Source organism: Rhinoderma darwinii, chromosome 2, assembly GCF_050947455.1.
Source record: "Rhinoderma darwinii isolate aRhiDar2 chromosome 2, aRhiDar2.hap1, whole genome shotgun sequence".
In the NCBI taxonomy this organism is placed as follows: domain Eukaryota; kingdom Metazoa; phylum Chordata; class Amphibia; order Anura; family Rhinodermatidae; genus Rhinoderma; species Rhinoderma darwinii.
Genome location: NC_134688.1, coordinates 339,478,202 through 339,505,533, shown reverse-complemented (window position 1 = coordinate 339,505,533; position 27,332 = coordinate 339,478,202). Strand labels below are relative to the sequence as shown.

Genomic DNA, 27,332 nt, shown 5'->3' with positions numbered 1-27,332 from the left:
AGATGGGCAGTCCGGCAAAGGCATTGTGAGAGACTTAGTAGACCTGGAGGGACAACGTAAAGCGGAGCAGCGAGGTGAGTATATATTTTTTTAATTTTATGTCCGATGGGAGGCAGAAATGGGTGGCGCACGGCCAGCGGAAAGATGCAACAAATTTGTAAAGAAGCGTGTTTTACATCTTTATTTAGTTATATATCATAGTCATATCACATGTTCAGAGTTTATTTAATTCCTTATCATTATAACTCAATATGATTTGTTTAAACCAAATTTGAAAATCACTGCTTACAGTTTACTTAAAGAGAACCTTTCACCTGCCCAAAAAACTGCAGTTGACATCCCAGTTAGATTACAGACGCCTCACAGATTCTGATGCTTTTTTATTTTTTTCTTCTAGCCCCACCGTTCCTGAGATATCTGGGCCGTTAGTTCTGGTATCCGATAGGCAAAAGAGCCTTTTGACTGTCAAGTGGGCGGTTACTCCTTATCAAGTGACAGGTGTTACCCGCCCACTTGACAGTCAAATGCCTAATTTGCATATCAGATACAAGAACTAACGACATCGATATCTCAGGAACAGCCAAGCAAACGATTAGCAGCACCGGGCAAGTGAATAGAGTGGGTGTACGCCTATTGGGTCACAGTCCAATGACCCTTCAAAGTAGGAGAAAAAGGAATTTGAGGCAGCACAGCCAAATAAGTGAAAAAAAAAATATCCTGTTTATTCCACACGCAATGTTTCAGCTCAGCGTGAGCCTTTCTCAAGCCAGGCTCATACTGAGCAGAAACTGCGCTGCCTCAATGCCGATATCTCAGGAATGGTGGGGTCTAGAAGAAAAAAATTAAAAGCGGCAGAATCTGTGAAGCACCTGAAATCTAACTGAGATGTCAGCTGCAGTTATTTGGGCAGGTGACAGGTTCTCTTTAATGAAAAATTTAAATCAAGGCTGTGTTTAAGTAATTTTTTTATGATCAATCTTATGGAAACATAGAGAGAATTTACTAGTGAATCCTGAATATCTCCTAAAGTTCTAATTCTCCTTAATGATGGATGATAGCAAGAACATGAAAAGCAAATAGAATGGAAAAAAACTCTAAAATTAGGAAGTGTAATATACTAAGACATGATGTCTAGGCTTGAACATCAATAAGACTAATGGCTGTACAGTAGGTGGCGCACTAGAGACACACAGATCATGGCTGCTACGGTATGTCAACCTCTACTGTCATGCTATGTCGAGTGAGTCTTTTAATGTCTTACGGATTTAAAAAAATATATCTGTATTTTGCTTTTCATATAATCTTGTTGATCAAATCAATTTCCCATGCTGTGTCACTTAATATACTAAATTATGTTTGGCTAACCAGAGATATAAAGATATCATATATGGTCCCAACAAAATTAGACTAACTCTGAATTTTGTCTTTGAATTGCTGACCCATTGGACACCCATCATACTTTTGGCTATTTTGCGATGCTAGACTAATAATAAGTGTAATAGTAGTTTCTTCGCTTTAGTGCATCTAAAAGGTTACACTTCTATTATATCTTACAATATGAATCCCCAGTTCTTTTAATAAAAAATAATCCATTAATGCCAATATTTATCTCTTTTCTGGGAATTATTCACTTCTTTTATAGACTTATGAATAAACTAATGCTTCCAAATATTTGTACAAACCATGTAATCTTTGGCTCAGAGGTTGTCACTTTAGTGCCATAAGTATCTTATTGTTTCCACCCCTGTGGTGCCTTTAATCACGCTGAGTGGTAATGTATCACACGTTTTTCCTTCTGTCATTTGAACAAATATCCTACTCTTAAACAACAAGTATTTGCACTGTATGAGTAAATGTAGAGTTTCACATATACGGGATAGAGACAGAAATATTACTGTAGCTGCAATGACTAATGATTTTTTTTTTTGTATAGATTTATTATTGTGTGTTTTGTGTGTTTGACTTGCTTGGAATTTCGAAAGAAAATTTAAGCATTATTTTCTTCATTTGGAGACCCATTGTGGTGGATCAGGAAGCTGGAATAGTCAAGATCTTCTTGAGATCCCTGTAATAACACAAAACAAGGTTATGAAAAAAATAACTGCTGCTGATGCCTGTTTTATACCATACCAGTTCACACCAGTTGTGACCCTATAACTTTTAAAATTCTTTATTTAATACTCTTGTAATACAAAATGCAAAAACATTTTTATTGGATGCAGTGATTGAAATGATTCAAAAAAATCCCATTTAATGACAAGAGGTGTCTCCCTATGTTTTGCCACCAGCACTTTAAATAATTATTTGACAATCCACCAAAAATTAACAATAATACCAAAGGGGCATCCATCCATTGTCAGACTGGCCCACCAAAGTACCAGAAGTTCCTCCGGTGGCCCAAGATCTGAGATAAAAATGCACAACAAATGTCCAAATGAAGACCTCCCGTATTGGGGCTAACTCTGGATCCGATCAATTGCAACAAGGGTCTTCTCATGAGTTGATTCACAAATGTGAAACCTATTAGACCTAAAAATTAGACCTTTTTTTTCTATTAGACCTTATTAATGATATGTCCTACCAGTGCAATGATAACAGCAAACATTAAAGGGATATTTCTATCTTAAGCATTTATGGCATATCCACCTCTGGGACCCTCACCTATCGGGTGTCCAGTGACCCTTTTTTTGCCAAATCAGCTGCCACATGATCCACTAAGTTTAATGGGGAGATGGCTTCCCTTTTCATAGAAGTCTATGGTAGTTACGGTAAAAGCCAAGCAAAGCGGTCGCAGGGAATTCGCAAAAGGGGGTCCCCAGGTAGCGGGGAATTGGTCAAAGACTCCTAATGTCTCTTGAACTTGAAAAAGTGGTCAAGAGTCCCCAAAACATGTTGTAATTTGAGACATGTTTGTTTAATTAAAAAAATATTATCTCTCATCATTGTGTCCTGGAAGCTTTGCACCTGGAAAGTATTATTTTTTTCTGTGGATTCCCGAGTTGATTTAATCATTATTCCTCTGCAAGGGTCATATAAAGTAGAGGGGGAAGTTAACACTAAACCCTTTTATCCTGGATGACAAAACCTGATTACTGGACCATTTTGAATGTTGTACTATGGAGTCCCCTTATTTCTTTGTAGGTCACTGTTTGGGATTTGTTTACATATCAATTCCCTGACATACTAAAGCATTAGTATAGGTATCACTTGCTTCATCTTTGGAAGAAATCTAATTATAATATAAATGATTGCTGGTGGAAATTAGTACTTTATTGCCTGTGCAACGTTTCAGCTCCGTCCGCTGGAGCCTTTCTCAAGGGTCTGTGGGTGGATGGATGGATAGATAGATAGATAGATAGATAGATAGATAGATAGATAGATAGATAGATAGATAGATAGATAGATAGATAGATAGATAGATAGATAGATAGATAGAAATTTGCCACCTAGAATTCTGCAAACACCTTCTCCAAGTCCACCGGAGCACCACAAACAGTGCCTGTCGGGCAGAACTGGGCACATTCCCACTACACCTCACAATCCAGAAGAGGGCGCTATCATTCTGAGCCCATCTACACAGCAGCAGGCAAAGCTCTTATCACCATAAAGCCCTGCTACACCAAGGGGTCCCAGGTAAACGAGGCCCCCCAGAACATCTCACCCTGACCCGGCCTGAAGAAAATGTCACTCAGCGCGGCCTCACAAAAGCCTAAATCAAGAAGACAATAAACGAGAGCCAAGAGGAGTATGTCAGTGACTGGAGGAACGACATAAAGACATCCCAGAAACTGACAATATACCGGAGTCTACAGAGACAATATAAACTGGCGCCATATCTGGAGAAACTGCCAAACCCCAGAGACAGACAGATCCTGAGCCGCTACAGACTGAGCGCCCACAACCTGCTCATCGAATCCGGGCGCCACAGACAAAACTACAAGCCCAGGGAGAGCCGACTGTGCCAACAGTGCGACCAGCAGGCCGTGGAGGATGAGGCCCACTTCCTGCTACACTGCTCCAAATACTCAGCAGTAAGGGACACTCACTTCAGGAGAATCTCTGATCTCTTTCCGGACTTCAGCTCCATGGAAGAGGAAAATAAACTGTACATCCTGCTGGGTGAAGAGGAAACCACAGTGGGCACAGCGGCACAATATGTCACTGCATGCCATAGACTGAGAGAGACATGATATGCCATGGATTTGTATAACCCCGACCCTAGATGAGTCCCTATCCCCCAATCCCTCAGTCCCTATCCCTCATTCCCTTAATTCTTACTTGCTTTGGCAATGCTAATATGTATTTGGTCCTGCCAATAAAGCTTCTTTGAATTGAATTGAATTGATAGATGATAGATAGATAGATAGATAGATAGATAGATAGATAGATAGATAGATAGATAGATAGATAGATAGATAGATAGATAGATAAAGGCTCCAGCGGACGGAGCTGAAACGTTGCACGGGCAATAAAGTACCCACTTTTTTCACCTAAACTATTGGAGTTGCTGCTCATTTTTTGATTCCTGTGTATCTGGGACTTGGTGTGTCCCTCAGAACTTGCACCCACACGATGCCGGTGCTGCTAGAATTTGTATCTATCTATCTATCTATCTATCTATCTATCATCTATCTATCTATCTATCTATCTATCTATCTATCTATCTATCTATCTATCTATCTATCTATCTATCTATCTATCTATCCATCCATCCATCCATATATCTATCCATCTATCTATCTATCCATCTATCTATCTATCTATCTATCTATCTATCTATCTATCTATCTATCTATCTATCTATCTATCTATCTATCTATCTATCTATCTATCTATCTATCTATCTATCTATATCTCTCTCTCTCTCTCTCTCTCTCTCTCTCTCTCTATCTAGCTATCTATCTTATCTATCTATCTATCTATCTATCTATCTATCTATCTATCTATCTATCTATCTATCTATCTATCTATCTATCTATCTATCTATCTATCTATCTATCCATCTATCATGAATCAAAAAATGAGCAGCAACTCCAATAGTTTAGGTGAAAAAAGTGGGTACTTTATTGCCTGTGCAACGTTTCAGCTCCGTCCGCTGGAGCCTTTCTCAAGGGTGGGTGGGTGGGTGGATGGATGGATGGATAGATAGATAGATAGATAGATAGATAGATAGATAGATAGATAGATAGATAGATAGATAGATAGATAGATAGATAGATAGATAGATAGATAGATGATAGATAGATAGATAGATAGATAGATAGATAGATAGATAGATAGATAGATAGATAGATAGATAGATAGATAGATGATAGAGAAAGGCTCCAGCGGACGGAGCTGAAACGTTGCACGGGCAATAAAGTACCCACTTTTTTCACCTAAACTATTGGAGTTGCTGCTCATTTTTTGATTCCTGTGTATCTGGGACTTGGTGTGTCCCTCAGAACTTGCACCCACACGATGCCGGTGCTGCTAGAATTTCTATCTATCTATCTATCTATCTATCTATCTATCTATCTATCTATCTATCTATCTATCTATCTATCTATCTATCTATCTATCTATCTATCTATCTATCTATCTATCTATCTATCTATCTATCAATCCATCCATCCATATATCCATCCATATATCCATCTATCTATCTATCTATCTATCTATCTATCTATCTATCTATCTATCTATCTATCTATCTATCTATCTATCTATCTATCTATCTATCTATCTATCTATCTATCTATCTATCTATCTATCTATCTATCATCTATCTATTATCTCCTATCTATCTATCTATCTATCTATCTATCTATCTATCTATCTATCTATCTATCTATCTATCTATCTATCTATCTATCTATCTATCTATCTATCTATCTATCTATCTATCTATCATCTATCTCTCTCTCTCTCTCTCTCTATCTATCTATCTATCTATCTATCTATCTATCTATCTATCTATCTATCTATCTATCATCTATCTAGCTATCTATCTATCTATCTATCTCCTATCTATCTATCTATCTATCTATCTATCTATCTATCTATCTATCTATCTATCTATCTATCTATCTATCTACCTATCATCTATCTATCTATCTATCTATCTATCTATCTATCTATCTATCTATCTATCTATCTATCTATCTATCTATCTATCTATCTATCTATCTATCATCTATCTATTATCTCCTATCTATCTATCTATCTATCTATCTATCTATCTATCTATCTATCTATCTATCTATCTATCTATCTATCTATCTATCTATCTATCTATCTATCTATCATCTATCTCTCTCTCTCTCTCTCTCTCTATCTATCTATCTATCTATCTATCTATCTATCTATCTATCTATCTATCTATCTATTATCTCCTATCTATCTATCTATCTATCTATCTATCTATCTATCTATCTATCTATCTATCTATCTATCTATCTATCTATCTATCTATCTATCTATCATCTATCTAGCTATCTATCTATCTATCTCCTATCTATCTATCTATCTATCTATCTATCTATCTATCTATCTATCTATCTATCTATCTATCTATCTATCTATCTATCTACCTATCATCTATCTATCTATCATCTATCTATCTATCTATCTATCTATCTATCTATCTATCTATCTATCTATCTATCTATCTATCTATCTATCTATCTATCTCTCTCTCTCTCTCTCTCTCTCTCTCTCTCTCTCTCTCTCTATCTATCTATCTATCTATCTATCTATCTTATCTATCTATCTATCCATCTATCATGAATCAAAAAATGAGCAGCAACTCCAATAGTTTAGGTGAAAAAAGTGGGTACTTTATTGCCTGTGCAACGTTTCAGCTCCGTCCGCTGGAGCCTTTCTCAAGGGTGGGTGGGTGGATGGATGGATAGATAGATAGATAGATAGATAGATAGATAGATAGATAGATAGATAGATAGATAGATAGATAGATAGATAGATAGATAGATAGATAGATAGATAGATATGAGATAGGATAGATAGATAGATAGATAGATAGATAGATAGATAGATAGATAGATAGATAGATAGATAGATAGATAGATAGATAGATAGATAGATAGATGATAGAGAAAGGCTCCAGCGGACGGAGCTGAAACGTTGCACGGGCAATAAAGTAAGGTTCACTGAATTGACAACTGAGTAAAAAGATATCTTTAATAGTAACTAGTTTAAAAACAGGGGTAACACACCACTGTGACATAAGCCCCACCGTGAAAATTTAAAAAATGTATTAAACAAGGAAACACTGAGTTATTATGATACCTATATCTCTGTGTATAAACGATATTTGTAGGAATCAGCATATACCCAGGGCACAACAGTAGTACAAGCCCTAATTATAGCATAGGTGTCCGACAATTACGGATCTCCTAACGCTGGGTTTCACACAATATATTGTCCCCAATGCACACATTCCTTAAACATTAAACGACCCTACGCGTTTCAGATACTCATCCTCAGGGGTCCGTATCTTGGTAACTCTGGCCTCATCACCAGCGATATTAGTATTTCAACAGCGGATATTCCGCTGTGCGTCACGGGAAGATGCACGTATCGATGTCAACGGCATACTCCATAGCAGGCGCTAGGTTACTATAAACGCTAAACTCCACCCATCGTGTACGGCGGCAAAACATGAATTGACCAATCACAACACCCTCTCGATTCGTGACACCTGCCCATGTGACCCCCCGCCGTCAGCTGACAGCCAGGGGTCATCATCGGCCGCATCAAGCCGAACGCGCAGGCGCAGTGGAAGCCAAGGACGTGTCGCCCGGACTGCCAAACACGAGGAGGTAAGCGCTAAAAGATAATATATTGTAAGTATATCTTGCGGCACAGTGTACCACCGCAAGTGGGCAACCTCACAAAGCAACTCAAAAGAAAAAGACACATATGAGGTGGAAGAAATTGCTGAGGTCCCTATTCCTTAGAAAAACTGACAAAACGATCTCTTTGTATGTTGGCTAACAAGTATAGCCATCTCAAATAAGTAATGCACAAATGCAGATAAACACTCACCCACCCCAAGGTAAAACACCTATAGGGGGATGGTAACACACATTTTAAATAAAACATGTATAGTTAGTCTGCTCATTTAGACCTAGTGGTTGTATGCATTCCAGTCTATGGATCCACTGCGCTTCCTTCCGTAGAATCAGGTTATCCCAGTCCCCTCCTCTCTTGGGGGGTCTGACAAGTTCAATTGCTTGATATTTTAACACTGCTGCCTGGCCTTGGTGTTTTGCATGCACGTGCTTGGATATTGGAGTGTCCCTACCATGAATAATGTCTCCAACATGCTCCCTAATACGACGACGAAGTTGTCGTGCTGTTTTACCCACATAATTTAGGGGGCATGGGCATGTAATAAGGTAGACTACTCCAGCTGTCTTGCAATTGACATAGTCCCGAATATTGTATTGTTTTTGGGTGACAACACTGGTAAAGCTATTTCCTTTAAGAATGAAATCACAGGCTTTACAACCACCGCATCTAAAAGTGCCTGGTGTTTGTCTATCCAGCCATGTACCCCTAGGTGAAATGGGGTCAAAACAGCTGTGCATGACTCTGTCCCTTATATTTTTCCCTCTCCGATACGTGACAGAAGGCCTCTGTGTGATCTGATCTGCTAGATCTATATCAGAACTGAGAATACGCCAATACCTATTCAGTATCTGCATAATGTCATTCTGTTTTGAGTCATAGGTGCCTATGAGTCTGGTAACTTGTTCCTCTTTCCGTTTTTTAGGGACCAGAAGACATTGCCTATCTGCATCCCTAGCTCCCTCATAGGCCTTTCTAATAACACTCTTGGGGAAACCTCTATCCTTCAATCTTGTTTTGAGTTCCTGGGCCTGGCACTCAAAATCACCCATAGAGCTACAGTTCCTACGTACTCTCATAAATTGGCCCTTCGGAATGCCACGTTTGAGGGAATAAGGATGACAGCTATTCCATTGCAAAAAACTATTTGTTGCTGTCTCTTTCCGATGTACCTTTGTGCGAATTGTGCCTCCTTCCGTTTTTATGATTTTCAAGTCTAGAAAGGACAGTTCATTCTCACTGATCTCACATGTAAACCTAAGTCCTACATCATTTTTATTGAGGGCTGCTACGAACTTATGGAACTCGTCTACTGAAGAGTTCCAGAGAATAAGCACGTCATCAATATATCTAATCCACAGTCCAACGGATGAAGTCCAATTTACAAATTTGTCACCAAAAACAATTGTCTCCTCCCACCAGCCAAGAAATAGATTTGCATAGGTGGGAGCAGCGGGACTCCCCATTGCAGTTCCACATTGCTGATGAAAGATCTTATCTTCAAATATAAATATATTTTTTTCAAGAACAAACTGTAATAACTGCAAAACAAATTGGTTATGAGCAGCAAACTGTGTACCTCTTGATCCCAAATAGTACTCAATCGCTTTATAGCCACATTTGTGAGGTATGGATGAATACAAAGCCTCAACATCCAAACTAGCCAGGATTGTATCTTTCTCCAGAGAGATACCATCAATCTGTTTCAAGACATCCATGGTGTCACGTACATATGATGTAAGACTTAAGACAAAGGGGCGCAACACCTGATCAACATAAGTACTCACATTTTGAGTTAAATTGTTAATGCCTGAAACAATGGGTCTGCCACGTAAGGGAGGATACCCTTTGTGGATTTTGGGCAGGCTATAGAAACACGCCATAACAGGAAATTGTGGGTACAGGAACCCAAACTCTCCTGCACTAATCAAGGATCTGCTCTTTGCATCACTCAGAATGCTCAGCAACTCCTTCTTGAATAGTGCTGTGGGGTTATCTTTTAAAATGGTGTAACAATTATGGTTAAACAATATGTCCTCACACATTTTTTTATAATCATCCCTACTCATGACCACAATGTTACCACCCTTATCAGATGCTTTTAACACGATGTTCTGTTTTTTCTCTAGAGTGGTCAGAGCTAATCGTTCGGACCAGGACAAATTGTTATCCATGCCCCTACTATCCTGACTAAGATTTTTGATCTCATCTCCCACCATATCCACAAATAAATCCACATTGGTAAAATCTCCTATAGGTGGCAGCTTTCTACTCTTCATTTTTAGGTTGGTAAAGGGACCTAGACCTGGAGCTCTTCCAGATTCCTCTAATAACCCCTCCAAGGCTACAAGGCCTTCCATATCAGACTCTTCCAACCCTAGTTCCATACATTTTTTTCTATTATGATGTTTGAAAAATTTTATCCATTTGAGTTTACGAGCAAATAAATTAAGATCTTTTATCCACGAGAAAGAGTCAAATTTAACTGTGGGGACAAAGGAAAGTCCTTTCTCTAATAATGTGTTCTCTGATGCGCTCAAATTGTATTCAGATAGGTTAATGATTTGTAGTCTATCCATATTTTTTCCCTTCATTAATCCTTTTGTCCCCTCAGCATATAGCGGGAAATGGGAGGATTGTTGGCTAAAAAATTATTGCCACTATTAGAAGAGGCTCTACCACGGCCTCTATTTCTACCTCTAGCTCCTCCCCTAAACTTTTGTTTCCCACCGCTACCACCGAAAAATGGGCCCACTCTTTCAGAGTCTGTGGTTTCACTCTCTGATGTGGAAGGGTCAGATTCCCTCGGCCCCCTATTGGTCTGTTGATATTGTTGTTGTTGTGTATGGACAAAATCATACGCTTTTTTCTCCCTAAATTCCTGTAGATCTCTCTGGAATTGGAAGTGTTTGCGTTCCTTAAGATGATTGGTAAATCTCTCTAAAGTTTGTTGAAGGATTTTATCCCGTTTATCAAAACCAGGGGTATCTACCAGGGATTTAACTGCCTCAATCTCTTTTTTAAGCTCAGCACTAATAAAGTCGAACTGAATTTTTTCCTCCTCTACCAAAATCTGCATAAGCCTAAGTGAACTCCCTGTAATCTCCTGTTCCCACCTTTCTTTTATATTAGCAGTTTTTAATCTTAATGCTGGGACAATGGGGACCCTGAGGCCTCTGGGAACTATCTTGTTCTTTAAATAATTTTCCAGACTCTGGATCTCCCACCAACTTCTCGTATAATCTTTATGCAATCTATTAAGGTTTTTAAAGGTAGATTTAAGAGACGCACCCTGAACTGTATACACCAGTTCACATTCAGAGAAAACACTTTTAGCCTCACTCATCCACCCTTCTGTGTTTAAGTCTGAGAGTGCAAAGGCTGCCATACCCAGATAAAACAAAATTATTGACTGTATAGATTAAATATAGTTTCACTGTATAGTTAGATAGAATCTAATTGTGCTCCCACAATATAAAGAATTTTAATTATAAGGTTCACTGAATTGACAACTGAGTAAAAAGATATCTTTAATAGTAACTAGTTTAAAAACAGGGGTAACACACCACTGTGACATAAGCCCCACCGTGAAAATTTAAAAAATGTATTAAACAAGGAAACACTGAGTTATTATGATACCTATATCTCTGTGTATAAACGATATTTGTAGGAATCAGCATATACCCAGGGCACAACAGTAGTACAAGCCCTAATTATAGCATAGGTGTCCGACAATTACGGATCTCCTAACGCTGGGTTTCACACAATATATTGTCCCCAATGCACACATTCCTTAAACATTAAACGACCCTACGCGTTTCAGATACTCATCCTCAGGGGTCCGTATCTTGGTAACTCTGGCCTCATCACCAGCGATATTAGTATTTCAACAGCGGATATTCCGCTGTGCGTCACGGGAAGATGCACGTATCGATGTCAACGGCATACTCCATAGCAGGCGCTAGGTTACTATAAACGCTAAACTCCACCCATCGTGTACGGCGGCAAAACATGAATTGACCAATCACAACACCCTCTCGATTCGTGACACCTGCCCATGTGACCCCCCGCCGTCAGCTGACAGCCAGGGGTCATCATCGGCCGCATCAAGCCGAACGCGCAGGCGCAGTGGAAGCCAAGGACGTGTCGCCCGGACTGCCAAACACGAGGAGGTAAGCGCTAAAAGATAATATATTGTAAGTATATCTTGCGGCACAGTGTACCACCGCAAGTGGGCAACCTCACAAAGCAACTCAAAAGAAAAAGACACATATGAGGTGGAAGAAATTGCTGAGGTCCCTATTCCTTAGAAAAACTGACAAAACGATCTCTTTGTATGTTGGCTAACAAGTATAGCCATCTCAAATAAGTAATGCACAAATGCAGATAAACACTCACCCACCCCAAGGTAAAACACCTATAGGGGGATGGTAACACACATTTTAAATAAAACATGTATAGTTAGTCTGCTCATTTAGACCTAGTGGTTGTATGCATTCCAGTCTATGGATCCACTGCGCTTCCTTCCGTAGAATCAGGTTATCCCAGTCCCCTCCTCTCTTGGGGGGTCTGACAAGTTCAATTGCTTGAAATTTTAACACTGCTGCCTGGCCTTGGTGTTTTGCATGCACGTGCTTGGATATTGGAGTGTCCCTACCATGAATAATGTCTCCAACATGCTCCCTAATACGACGACGAAGTTGTCGTGCTGTTTTACCCACATAATTTAGGGGGCATGGGCATGTAATAAGGTAGACTACTCCAGCTGTCTTGCAATTGACATAGTCCCGAATATTGTATTGTTTTTGGGTGACAACACTGGTAAAGCTATTTCCTTTAAGAATGAAATCACAGGCTTTACAACCACCGCATCTAAAAGTGCCTGGTGTTTGTCTATCCAGCCATGTACCCCTAGGTGAAATGGGGTCAAAACAGCTGTGCATGACTCTGTCCCTTATATTTTTCCCTCTCCGATACGTGACAGAAGGCCTCTGTGTGATCTGATCTGCTAGATCTATATCAGAACTGAGAATACGCCAATACCTATTCAGTATCTGCATAATGTCATTCTGTTTTGAGTCATAGGTGCCTATGAGTCTGGTAACTTGTTCCTCTTTCCGTTTTTTAGGGACCAGAAGACATTGCCTATCTGCATCCCTAGCTCCCTCATAGGCCTTTCTAATAACACTCTTGGGGAAACCTCTATCCTTCAATCTTGTTTTGAGTTCCTGGGCCTGGCACTCAAAATCACCCATAGAGCTACAGTTCCTACGTACTCTCATAAATTGGCCCTTCGGAATGCCACGTTTGAGGGAATAAGGATGACAGCTATTCCATTGCAAAAAACTATTTGTTGCTGTCTCTTTCCGATGTACCTTTGTGCGAATTGTGCCTCCTTCCGTTTTTATGATTTTCAAGTCTAGAAAGGACAGTTCATTCTCACTGATCTCACATGTAAACCTAAGTCCTACATCATTTTTATTGAGGGCTGCTACGAACTTATGGAACTCGTCTACTGAAGAGTTCCAGAGAATAAGCACGTCATCAATATATCTAATCCACAGTCCAACGGATGAAGTCCAATTTACAAATTTGTCACCAAAAACAATTGTCTCCTCCCACCAGCCAAGAAATAGATTTGCATAGGTGGGAGCAGCGGGACTCCCCATTGCAGTTCCACATTGCTGATGAAAGATCTTATCTTCAAATATAAATATATTTTTTTCAAGAACAAACTGTAATAACTGCAAAACAAATTGGTTATGAGCAGCAAACTGTGTACCTCTTGATCCCAAATAGTACTCAATCGCTTTATAGCCACATTTGTGAGGTATGGATGAATACAAAGCCTCAACATCCAAACTAGCCAGGATTGTATCTTTCTCCAGAGAGATACCATCAATCTGTTTCAAGACATCCATGGTGTCACGTACATATGATGTAAGACTTAAGACAAAGGGGCGCAACACCTGATCAACATAAGTACTCACATTTTGAGTTAAATTGTTAATGCCTGAAACAATGGGTCTGCCACGTAAGGGAGGATACCCTTTGTGGATTTTGGGCAGGCTATAGAAACACGCCATAACAGGAAATTGTGGGTACAGGAACCCAAACTCTCCTGCACTAATCAAGGATCTGCTCTTTGCATCACTCAGAATGCTCAGCAACTCCTTCTTGAATAGTGCTGTGGGGTTATCTTTTAAAATGGTGTAACAATTATGGTTAAACAATATGTCCTCACACATTTTTTTATAATCATCCCTACTCATGACCACAATGTTACCACCCTTATCAGATGCTTTTAACACGATGTTCTGTTTTTTCTCTAGAGTGGTCAGAGCTAATCGTTCGGACCAGGACAAATTGTTATCCATGCCCCTACTATCCTGACTAAGATTTTTGATCTCATCTCCCACCATATCCACAAATAAATCCACATTGGTAAAATCTCCTATAGGTGGCAGCTTTCTACTCTTCATTTTTAGGTTGGTAAAGGGACCTAGACCTGGAGCTCTTCCAGATTCCTCTAATAACCCCTCCAAGGCTACAAGGCCTTCCATATCAGACTCTTCCAACCCTAGTTCCATACATTTTTTTCTATTATGATGTTTGAAAAATTTTATCCATTTGAGTTTACGAGCAAATAAATTAAGATCTTTTATCCACGAGAAAGAGTCAAATTTAACTGTGGGGACAAAGGAAAGTCCTTTCTCTAATAATGTGTTCTCTGATGCGCTCAAATTGTATTCAGATAGGTTAATGATTTGTAGTCTATCCATATTTTTTCCCTTCATTAATCCTTTTGTCCCCTCAGCATATAGCGGGAAATGGGAGGATTGTTGGCTAAAAAATTATTGCCACTATTAGAAGAGGCTCTACCACGGCCTCTATTTCTACCTCTAGCTCCTCCCCTAAACTTTTGTTTCCCACCGCTACCACCGAAAAATGGGCCCACTCTTTCAGAGTCTGTGGTTTCACTCTCTGATGTGGAAGGGTCAGATTCCCTCGGCCCCCTATTGGTCTGTTGATATTGTTGTTGTTGTGTATGGACAAAATCATACGCTTTTTTCTCCCTAAATTCCTGTAGATCTCTCTGGAATTGGAAGTGTTTGCGTTCCTTAAGATGATTGGTAAATCTCTCTAAAGTTTGTTGAAGGATTTTATCCCGTTTATCAAAACCAGGGGTATCTACCAGGGATTTAACTGCCTCAATCTCTTTTTTAAGCTCAGCACTAATAAAGTCGAACTGAATTTTTTCCTCCTCTACCAAAATCTGCATAAGCCTAAGTGAACTCCCTGTAATCTCCTGTTCCCACCTTTCTTTTATATTAGCAGTTTTTAATCTTAATGCTGGGACAATGGGGACCCTGAGGCCTCTGGGAACTATCTTGTTCTTTAAATAATTTTCCAGACTCTGGATCTCCCACCAACTTCTCGTATAATCTTTATGCAATCTATTAAGGTTTTTAAAGGTAGATTTAAGAGACGCACCCTGAACTGTATACACCAGTTCACATTCAGAGAAAACACTTTTAGCCTCACTCATCCACCCTTCTGTGTTTAAGTCTGAGAGTGCAAAGGCTGCCATACCCAGATAAAACAAAATTATTGACTGTATAGATTAAATATAGTTTCACTGTATAGTTAGATAGAATCTAATTGTGCTCCCACAATATAAAGAATTTTAATTATAAGGTTCACTGAATTGACAACTGAGTAAAAAGATATCTTTAATAGTAACTAGTTTAAAAACAGGGGTAACACACCACTGTGACATAAGCCCCACCGTGAAAATTTAAAAAATGTATTAAACAAGGAAACACTGAGTTATTATGATACCTATATCTCTGTGTATAAACGATATTTGTAGGAATCAGCATATACCCAGGGCACAACAGTAGTACAAGCCCTAATTATAGCATAGGTGTCCGACAATTACGGATCTCCTAACGCTGGGTTTCACACAATATATTGTCCCCAATGCACACATTCCTTAAACATTAAACGACCCTACGCGTTTCAGATACTCATCCTCAGGGGTCCGTATCTTGGTAACTCTGGCCTCATCACCAGCGATATTAGTATTTCAACAGCGGATATTCCGCTGTGCGTCACGGGAAGATGCACGTATCGATGTCAACGGCATACTCCATAGCAGGCGCTAGGTTACTATAAACGCTAAACTCCACCCATCGTGTACGGCGGCAAAACATGAATTGACCAATCACAACACCCTCTCGATTCGTGACACCTGCCCATGTGACCCCCCGCCGTCAGCTGACAGCCAGGGGTCATCATCGGCCGCATCAAGCCGAACGCGCAGGCGCAGTGGAAGCCAAGGACGTGTCGCCCGGACTGCCAAACACGAGGAGGTAAGCGCTAAAAGATAATATATTGTAAGTATATCTTGCGGCACAGTGTACCACCGCAAGTGGGCAACCTCACAAAGCAACTCAAAAGAAAAAGACACATATGAGGTGGAAGAAATTGCTGAGGTCCCTATTCCTTAGAAAAACTGACAAAACGATCTCTTTGTATGTTGGCTAACAAGTATAGCCATCTCAAATAAGTAATGCACAAATGCAGATAAACACTCACCCACCCCATGGTAAAACACCTATAGGGGGATGGTAACACACATTTTAAATAAAACATGTATAGTTAGTCTGCTCATTTAGACCTAGTGGTTGTATGCATTCCAGTCTATGGATCCACTGCGCTTCCTTCCGTAGAATCAGGTTATCCCAGTCCCCTCCTCTCTTGGGGGGTCTGACAAGTTCAATTGCTTGAAATTTTAACACTGCTGCCTGGCCTTGGTGTTTTGCATGCACGTGCTTGGATATTGGAGTGTCCCTACCATGAATAATGTCTCCAACATGCTCCCTAATACGACGACGAAGTTGTCGTGCTGTTTTACCCACATAATTTAGGGGGCATGGGCATGTAATAAGGTAGACTACTCCAGCTGTCTTGCAATTGACATAGTCCCGAATATTGTATTGTTTTTGGGTGACAACACTGGTAAAGCTATTTCCTTTAAGAATGAAATCACAGGCTTTACAACCACCGCATCTAAAAGTGCCTGGTGTTTGTCTATCCAGCCATGTACCCCTAGGTGAAATGGGGTCAAAACAGCTGTGCATGACTCTGTCCCTTATATTTTTCCCTCTCCGATACGTGACAGAAGGCCTCTGTGTGATCTGATCTGCTAGATCTATATCAGAACTGAGAATACGCCAATACCTATTCAGTATCTGCATAATGTCATTCTGTTTTGAGTCATAGGTGCCTATGAGTCTGGTAACTTGTTCCTCTTTCCGTTTTTTAGGGACCAGAAGACATTGCCTATCTGCATCCCTAGCTCCCTCATAGGCCTTTCTAATAACACTCTTGGGGAAACCTCTATCCTTCAATCTTGTTTTGAGTTCCTGGGCCTGGCACTCAAAATCACCCATAGAGCTACAGTTCCTACGTACTCTCATAAATTGGCCCTTCGGAATGCCACGTTTGAGGGAATAAGGATGACAGCTATTCCATTGCAAAAAACTATTTGTTGCTGTCTCTTTCCGATGTACCTTTGTGCGAATTGTGCCTCCTTCCGTTTTTATGATTTTCAAGTCTAGAAAGGACAGTTCATTCTCACTGATCTCACATGTAAACCTAAGTCCTACATCATTTTTATTGAGGGCTGCTACGAACTTATGGAACTCGTCTACTGAAGAGTTCCAGAGAATAAGCACGTCATCAATATATCTAATCCACAGTCCAACGGATGAAGTCCAATTTACAAATTTGTCACCAAAAACAATTGTCTCCTCCCACCAGCCAAGAAATAGATTTGCATAGGTGGGAGCAGCGGGACTCCCCATTGCAGTTCCACATTGCTGATGAAAGATCTTATCTTCAAATATAAATATATTTTTTTCAAGAACAAACTGTAATAACTGCAAAACAAATTGGTTATGAGCAGCAAACTGTGTACCTCTTGATCCCAAATAGTACTCAATCGCTTTATAGCCACATTTGTGAGGTATGGATGAATACAAAGCCTCAACATCCAAACTAGCCAGGATTGTATCTTTCTCCAGAGAGATACCATCAATCTGTTTCAAGACATCCATGGTGTCACGTACATATGATGTAAGACTTAAGACAAAGGGGCGCAACACCTGATCAACATAAGTACTCACATTTTGAGTTAAATTGTTAATGCCTGAAACAATGGGTCTGCCACGTAAGGGAGGATACCCTTTGTGGATTTTGGGCAGGCTATAGAAACACGCCATAACAGGAAATTGTGGGTACAGGAACCCAAACTCTCCTGCACTAATCAAGGATCTGCTCTTTGCATCACTCAGAATGCTCAGCAACTCCTTCTTGAATAGTGCTGTGGGGTTATCTTTTAAAATGGTGTAACAATTATGGTTAAACAATATGTCCTCACACATTTTTTTATAATCATCCCTACTCATGACCACAATGTTACCACCCTTATCAGATGCTTTTAACACGATGTTCTGTTTTTTCTCTAGAGTGGTCAGAGCTAATCGTTCGGACCAGGACAAATTGTTATCCATGCCCCTACTATCCTGACTAAGATTTTTGATCTCATCTCCCACCATATCCACAAATAAATCCACATTGGTAAAATCTCCTATAGGTGGCAGCTTTCTACTCTTCATTTTTAGGTTGGTAAAGGGACCTAGACCTGGAGCTCTTCCAGATTCCTCTAATAACCCCTCCAAGGCTACAAGGCCTTCCATATCAGACTCTTCCAACCCTAGTTCCATACATTTTTTTCTATTATGATGTTTGAAAAATTTTATCCATTTGAGTTTACGAGCAAATAAATTAAGATCTTTTATCCACGAGAAAGAGTCAAATTTAACTGTGGGGACAAAGGAAAGTCCTTTCTCTAATAATGTGTTCTCTGATGCGCTCAAATTGTATTCAGATAGGTTAATGATTTGTAGTCTATCCATATTTTTTCCCTTCATTAATCCTTTTGTCCCCTCAGCATATAGCGGGAAATGGGAGGATTGTTGGCTAAAAAATTATTGCCACTATTAGAAGAGGCTCTACCACGGCCTCTATTTCTACCTCTAGCTCCTCCCCTAAACTTTTGTTTCCCACCGCTACCACCGAAAAATGGGCCCACTCTTTCAGAGTCTGTGGTTTCACTCTCTGATGTGGAAGGGTCAGATTCCCTCGGCCCCCTATTGGTCTGTTGATATTGTTGTTGTTGTGTATGGACAAAATCATACGCTTTTTTCTCCCTAAATTCCTGTAGATCTCTCTGGAATTGGAAGTGTTTGCGTTCCTTAAGATGATTGGTAAATCTCTCTAAAGTTTGTTGAAGGATTTTATCCCGTTTATCAAAACCAGGGGTATCTACCAGGGATTTAACTGCCTCAATCTCTTTTTTAAGCTCAGCACTAATAAAGTCGAACTGAATTTTTTCCTCCTCTACCAAAATCTGCATAAGCCTAAGTGAACTCCCTGTAATCTCCTGTTCCCACCTTTCTTTTATATTAGCAGTTTTTAATCTTAATGCTGGGACAATGGGGACCCTGAGGCCTCTGGGAACTATCTTGTTCTTTAAATAATTTTCCAGACTCTGGATCTCCCACCAACTTCTCGTATAATCTTTATGCAATCTATTAAGGTTTTTAAAGGTAGATTTAAGAGACGCACCCTGAACTGTATACACCAGTTCACATTCAGAGAAAACACTTCAGATAGGCAATGTCTTCTGGTCCCTAAAAAACGGAAAGAGGAACAAGTTACCAGACTCATAGGCACCTATGACTCAAAACAGAATGACATTATGCAGATACTGAATAGGTATTGGCGTATTCTCAGTTCTGATATAGATCTAGCAGATCAGATCACACAGAGGCCTTCTGTCACGTATCGGAGAGGGAAAAATATAAGGGACAGAGTCATGCACAGCTGTTTTGACCCCATTTCACCTAGGGGTACATGGCTGGATAGACAAACACCAGGCACTTTTAGATGCGGTGGTTGTAAAGCCTGTGATTTCATTCTTAAAGGAAATAGCTTTACCAGTGTTGTCACCCAAAAACAATACAATATTCGGGACTATGTCAATTGCAAGACAGCTGGAGTAGTCTACCTTATTACATGCCCATGCCCCCTAAATTATGTGGGTAAAACAGCACGACAACTTCGTCGTCGTATTAGGGAGCATGTTGGAGACATTATTCATGGTAGGGACACTCCAATATCCAAGCACGTGCATGCAAAACACCAAGGCCAGGCAGCAGTGTTAAAATTTCAAGCAATTGAACTTGTCAGACCCCCCAAGAGAGGAGGGGACTGGGATAACCTGATTCTACGGAAGGAAGCGCAGTGGATCCATAGACTGGAATGCATACAACCACTAGGTCTAAATGAGCAGACTAACTATACATGTTTTATTTAAAATGTGTGTTACCATCCCCCTATAGGTGTTTTACCTTGGGGTGGGTGAGTGTTTATCTGCATTTGTGCATTACTTATTTGAGATGGCTATACTTGTTAGCCAACATACAAAGAGATCGTTTTGTCAGTTTTTCTAAGGAATAGGGACCTCAGCAATTTCTTCCACCTCATATGTGTCTTTTTCTTTTGAGTTGCTTTGTGAGGTTGCCCACTTGCGGTGGTACACTGTGCCGCAAGATATACTTACAATATATTATCTTTTAGCGCTTACCTCCTCGTGTTTGGCAGTCCGGGCGACACGTCCTTGGCTTCCACTGCGCCTGCGCGTTCGGCTTGATGCGGCCGATGATGACCCCTGGCTGTCAGCTGACGGCGGGGGGTCACATGGGCAGGTGTCACGAATCGAGAGGGTGTTGTGATTGGTCAATTCATGTTTTGCCGCCGTACACGATGGGTGGAGTTTAGCGTTTATAGTAACCTAGCGCCTGCTATGGAGTATGCCGTTGACATCGATACGTGCATCTTCCCGTGACGCACAGCGGAATATCCGCTGTTGAAATACTAATATCGCTGGTGATGAGGCCAGAGTTACCAAGATACGGACCCCTGAGGATGAGTATCTGAAACGCGTAGGGTCGTTTAATGTTTAAGGAATGTGTGCATTGGGGACAATATATTGTGTGAAACCCAGCGTTAGGAGATCCGTAATTGTCGGACACCTATGCTATAATTAGGGCTTGTACTACTGTTGTGCCCTGGGTATATGCTGATTCCTACAAATATCGTTTATACACAGAGATATAGGTATCATAATAACTCAGTGTTTCCTTGTTTAATACATTTTTTAAATTTTCACGGTGGGGCTTATGTCACAGTGGTGTGTTACCCCTGTTTTTAAACTAGTTACTATTAAAGATATCTTTTTACTCAGTTGTCAATTCAGTGAACCTTATAATTAAAATTCTTTATATTGTGGGAGCACAATTAGATTCTATCTAACTATACAGTGAAACTATATTTAATCTATACAGTCAATAATTTTGTTTTATCTGGGTATGGCAGCCTTTGCACTCTCAGACTTAAACACAGAAGGGTGGATGAGTGAGGCTAAAAGTGTTTTCTCTGAATGTGAACTGGTGTATACAGTTCAGGGTGCGTCTCTTAAATCTACCTTTAAAAACCTTAATAGATTGCATAAAGATTATACGAGAAGTTGGTGGGAGATCCAGAGTCTGGAAAATTATTTAAAGAACAAGATAGTTCCCAGAGGCCTCAGGGTCCCCATTGTCCCAGCATTAAGATTAAAAACTGCTAATATAAAAGAAAGGTGGGAACAGGAGATTACAGGGAGTTCACTTAGGCTTATGCAGATTTTGGTAGAGGAGGAAAAAATTCAGTTCGACTTTATTAGTGCTGAGCTTAAAAAAGAGATTGAGGCAGTTAAATCCCTGGTAGATACCCCTGGTTTTGATAAACGGGATAAAATCCTTCAACAAACTTTAGAGAGATTTACCAATCATCTTAAGGAACGCAAACACTTCCAATTCCAGAGAGATCTACAGGAATTTAGGGAGAAAAAAGCGTATGATTTTGTCCATACACAACAACAACAATATCAACAGACCAATAGGGGGCCGAGGGAATCTGACCCTTCCACATCAGAGAGTGAAACCACAGACTCTGAAAGAGTGGGCCCATTTTTCGGTGGTAGCGGTGGGAAACAAAAGTTTAGGGGAGGAGCTAGAGGTAGAAATAGAGGCCGTGGTAGAGCCTCTTCTAATAGTGGCAATAATTTTTTAGCCAACAATCCTCCCATTTCCCGCTATATGCTGAGGGGACAAAAGGATTAATGAAGGGAAAAAATATGGATAGACTACAAATCATTAACCTATCTGAATACAATTTGAGCGCATCAGAGAACACATTATTAGAGAAAGGACTTTCCTTTGTCCCCACAGTTAAATTTGACTCTTTCTCGTGGATAAAAGATCTTAATTTATTTGCTCGTAAACTCAAATGGATAAAATTTTTCAAACATCATAATAGAAAAAAATGTATGGAACTAGGGTTGGAAGAGTCTGATATGGAAGGCCTTGTAGCCTTGGAGGGGTTATTAGAGGAATCTGGAAGAGCTCCAGGTCTAGGTCCCTTTACCAACCTAAAAATGAAGAGTAGAAAGCTGCCACCTATAGGAGATTTTACCAATGTGGATTTATTTGTGGATATGGTGGGAGATGAGATCAAAAATCTTAGTCAGGATAGTAGGGGCATGGATAACAATTTGTCCTGGTCCGAACGATTAGCTCTGACCACTCTAGAGAAAAAACAGAACATCGTGTTAAAAGCATCTGATAAGGGTGGTAACATTGTGGTCATGAGTAGGGATGATTATAAAAAAATGTGTGAGGACATATTGTTTAACCATAATTGTTACACCATTTTAAAAGATAACCCCACAGCACTATTCAAGAAGGAGTTGCTGAGCATTCTGAGTGATGCAAAGAGCAGATCCTTGATTAGTGCAGGAGAGTTTGGGTTCCTGTACCCACAATTTCCTGTTATGGCGTGTTTCTATAGCCTGCCCAAAATCCACAAAGGGTATCCTCCCTTACGTGGCAGACCCATTGTTTCAGGCATTAACAATTTAACTCAAAATGTGAGTACTTATGTTGATCAGGTGTTGCGCCCCTTTGTCTTAAGTCTTACATCATATGTACGTGACACCATGGATGTCTTGAAACAGATTGATGGTATCTCTCTGGAGAAAGATACAATCCTGGCTAGTTTGGATGTTGAGGCTTTGTATTCATCCATACCTCACAAATGTGGCTATAAAGCGATTGAGTACTATTTGGGATCAAGAGGTACACAGTTTGCTGCTCATAACCAATTTGTTTTGCAGTTATTACAGTTTGTTCTTGAAAAAAATATATTTATATTTGAAGATAAGATCTTTCATCAGCAATGTGGAACTGCAATGGGGAGTCCCGCTGCTCCCACCTATGCAAATCTATTTCTTGGCTGGTGGGAGGAGACAATTGTTTTTGGTGACAAATTTGTAAATTGGACTTCATCCGTTGGACTGTGGATTAGATATATTGATGACGTGCTTATTCTCTGGAACTCTTCAGTAGACGAGTTCCATAAGTTCGTAGCAGCCCTCAATAAAAATGATGTAGGACTTAGGTTTACATGTGAGATCAGTGAGAATGAACTGTCCTTTCTAGACTTGAAAATCATAAAAACGGAAGGAGGCACAATTCGCACAAAGGTACATCGGAAAGAGACAGCAACAAATAGTTTTTTGCAATGGAATAGCTGTCATCCTTATTCCCTCAAACGTGGCATTCCGAAGGGCCAATTTATGAGAGTACGTAGGAACTGTAGCTCTATGGGTGATTTTGAGTGCCAGGCCCAGGAACTCAAAACAAGATTGAAGGATAGAGGTTTCCCCAAGAGTGTTATTAGAAAGGCCTATGAGGGAGCTAGGGATGCAGATAGGCAATGTCTTCTGGTCCCTAAAAAACGGAAAGAGGAACAAGTTACCAGACTCATAGGCACCTATGACTCAAAACAGAATGACATTATGCAGATACTGAATAGGTATTGGCGTATTCTCAGTTCTGATATAGATCTAGCAGATCAGATCACACAGAGGCCTTCTGTCACGTATCGGAGAGGGAAAAATATAAGGGACAGAGTCATGCACAGCTGTTTTGACCCCATTTCACCTAGGGGTACATGGCTGGATAGACAAACACCAGGCACTTTTAGATGCGGTGGTTGTAAAGCCTGTGATTTCATTCTTAAAGGAAATAGCTTTACCAGTGTTGTCACCCAAAAACAATACAATATTCGGGACTATGTCAATTGCAAGACAGCTGGAGTAGTCTACCTTATTACATGCCCATGCCCCCTAAATTATGTGGGTAAAACAGCACGACAACTTCGTCGTCGTATTAGGGAGCATGTTGGAGACATTATTCATGGTAGGGACACTCCAATATCCAAGCACGTGCATGCAAAACACCAAGGCCAGGCAGCAGTGTTAAAATTTCAAGCAATTGAACTTGTCAGACCCCCCAAGAGAGGAGGGGACTGGGATAACCTGATTCTACGGAAGGAAGCGCAGTGGATCCATAGACTGGAATGCATACAACCACTAGGTCTAAATGAGCAGACTAACTATACATGTTTTATTTAAAATGTGTGTTACCATCCCCCTATAGGTGTTTTACCTTGGGGTGGGTGAGTGTTTATCTGCATTTGTGCATTACTTATTTGAGATGGCTATACTTGTTAGCCAACATACAAAGAGATCGTTTTGTCAGTTTTTCTAAGGAATAGGGACCTCAGCAATTTCTTCCACCTCATATGTGTCTTTTTCTTTTGAGTTGCTTTGTGAGGTTGCCCACTTGCGGTGGTACACTGTGCCGCAAGATATACTTACAATATATTATCTTTTAGCGCTTACCTCCTCGTGTTTGGCAGTCCGGGCGACACGTCCTTGGCTTCCACTGCGCCTGCGCGTTCGGCTTGATGCGGCCGATGATGACCCCTGGCTGTCAGCTGACGGCGGGGGGTCACATGGGCAGGTGTCACGAATCGAGAGGGTGTTGTGATTGGTCAATTCATGTTTTGCCGCCGTACACGATGGGTGGAGTTTAGCGTTTATAGTAACCTAGCGCCTGCTATGGAGTATGCCGTTGACATCGATACGTGCATCTTCCCGTGACGCACAGCGGAATATCCGCTGTTGAAATACTAATATCGCTGGTGATGAGGCCAGAGTTACCAAGATACGGACCCCTGAGGATGAGTATCTGAAACGCGTAGGGTCGTTTAATGTTTAAGGAATGTGTGCATTGGGGACAATATATTGTGTGAAACCCAGCGTTAGGAGATCCGTAATTGTCGGACACCTATGCTATAATTAGGGCTTGTACTACTGTTGTGCCCTGGGTATATGCTGATTCCTACAAATATCGTTTATACACAGAGATATAGGTATCATAATAACTCAGTGTTTCCTTGTTTAATACATTTTTTAAATTTTCACGGTGGGGCTTATGTCACAGTGGTGTGTTACCCCTGTTTTTAAACTAGTTACTATTAAAGATATCTTTTTACTCAGTTGTCAATTCAGTGAACCTTATAATTAAAATTCTTTATATTGTGGGAGCACAATTAGATTCTATCTAACTATACAGTGAAACTATATTTAATCTATACAGTCAATAATTTTGTTTTATCTGGGTATGGCAGCCTTTGCACTCTCAGACTTAAACACAGAAGGGTGGATGAGTGAGGCTAAAAGTGTTTTCTCTGAATGTGAACTGGTGTATACAGTTCAGGGTGCGTCTCTTAAATCTACCTTTAAAAACCTTAATAGATTGCATAAAGATTATACGAGAAGTTGGTGGGAGATCCAGAGTCTGGAAAATTATTTAAAGAACAAGATAGTTCCCAGAGGCCTCAGGGTCCCCATTGTCCCAGCATTAAGATTAAAAACTGCTAATATAAAAGAAAGGTGGGAACAGGAGATTACAGGGAGTTCACTTAGGCTTATGCAGATTTTGGTAGAGGAGGAAAAAATTCAGTTCGACTTTATTAGTGCTGAGCTTAAAAAAGAGATTGAGGCAGTTAAATCCCTGGTAGATACCCCTGGTTTTGATAAACGGGATAAAATCCTTCAACAAACTTTAGAGAGATTTACCAATCATCTTAAGGAACGCAAACACTTCCAATTCCAGAGAGATCTACAGGAATTTAGGGAGAAAAAAGCGTATGATTTTGTCCATACACAACAACAACAATATCAACAGACCAATAGGGGGCCGAGGGAATCTGACCCTTCCACATCAGAGAGTGAAACCACAGACTCTGAAAGAGTGGGCCCATTTTTCGGTGGTAGCGGTGGGAAACAAAAGTTTAGGGGAGGAGCTAGAGGTAGAAATAGAGGCCGTGGTAGAGCCTCTTCTAATAGTGGCAATAATTTTTTAGCCAACAATCCTCCCATTTCCCGCTATATGCTGAGGGGACAAAAGGATTAATGAAGGGAAAAAATATGGATAGACTACAAATCATTAACCTATCTGAATACAATTTGAGCGCATCAGAGAACACATTATTAGAGAAAGGACTTTCCTTTGTCCCCACAGTTAAATTTGACTCTTTCTCGTGGATAAAAGATCTTAATTTATTTGCTCGTAAACTCAAATGGATAAAATTTTTCAAACATCATAATAGAAAAAAATGTATGGAACTAGGGTTGGAAGAGTCTGATATGGAAGGCCTTGTAGCCTTGGAGGGGTTATTAGAGGAATCTGGAAGAGCTCCAGGTCTAGGTCCCTTTACCAACCTAAAAATGAAGAGTAGAAAGCTGCCACCTATAGGAGATTTTACCAATGTGGATTTATTTGTGGATATGGTGGGAGATGAGATCAAAAATCTTAGTCAGGATAGTAGGGGCATGGATAACAATTTGTCCTGGTCCGAACGATTAGCTCTGACCACTCTAGAGAAAAAACAGAACATCGTGTTAAAAGCATCTGATAAGGGTGGTAACATTGTGGTCATGAGTAGGGATGATTATAAAAAAATGTGTGAGGACATATTGTTTAACCATAATTGTTACACCATTTTAAAAGATAACCCCACAGCACTATTCAAGAAGGAGTTGCTGAGCATTCTGAGTGATGCAAAGAGCAGATCCTTGATTAGTGCAGGAGAGTTTGGGTTCCTGTACCCACAATTTCCTGTTATGGCGTGTTTCTATAGCCTGCCCAAAATCCACAAAGGGTATCCTCCCTTACGTGGCAGACCCATTGTTTCAGGCATTAACAATTTAACTCAAAATGTGAGTACTTATGTTGATCAGGTGTTGCGCCCCTTTGTCTTAAGTCTTACATCATATGTACGTGACACCATGGATGTCTTGAAACAGATTGATGGTATCTCTCTGGAGAAAGATACAATCCTGGCTAGTTTGGATGTTGAGGCTTTGTATTCATCCATACCTCACAAATGTGGCT

General features: G+C 40.2%; 1 protein-coding gene across 1 annotated transcript in view; it reads right to left on the bottom strand.

Annotated features, from left to right (window-relative positions):
• Positions 1-909: 909 nt before the first annotated feature.
• Positions 910-27,332, bottom strand: part of LOC142741277 (polymeric immunoglobulin receptor-like) — a 134,752-nt gene continuing 108,329 nt past the window's right edge. The window contains exon 12 of the mRNA XM_075850672.1: positions 910-2,065. Coding sequence (XP_075706787.1) covers positions 1,988-2,065 — 78 coding nt within the window. The 3' untranslated portion in view covers positions 910-1,987. The remainder of the gene's footprint in view (positions 2,066-27,332) is intronic.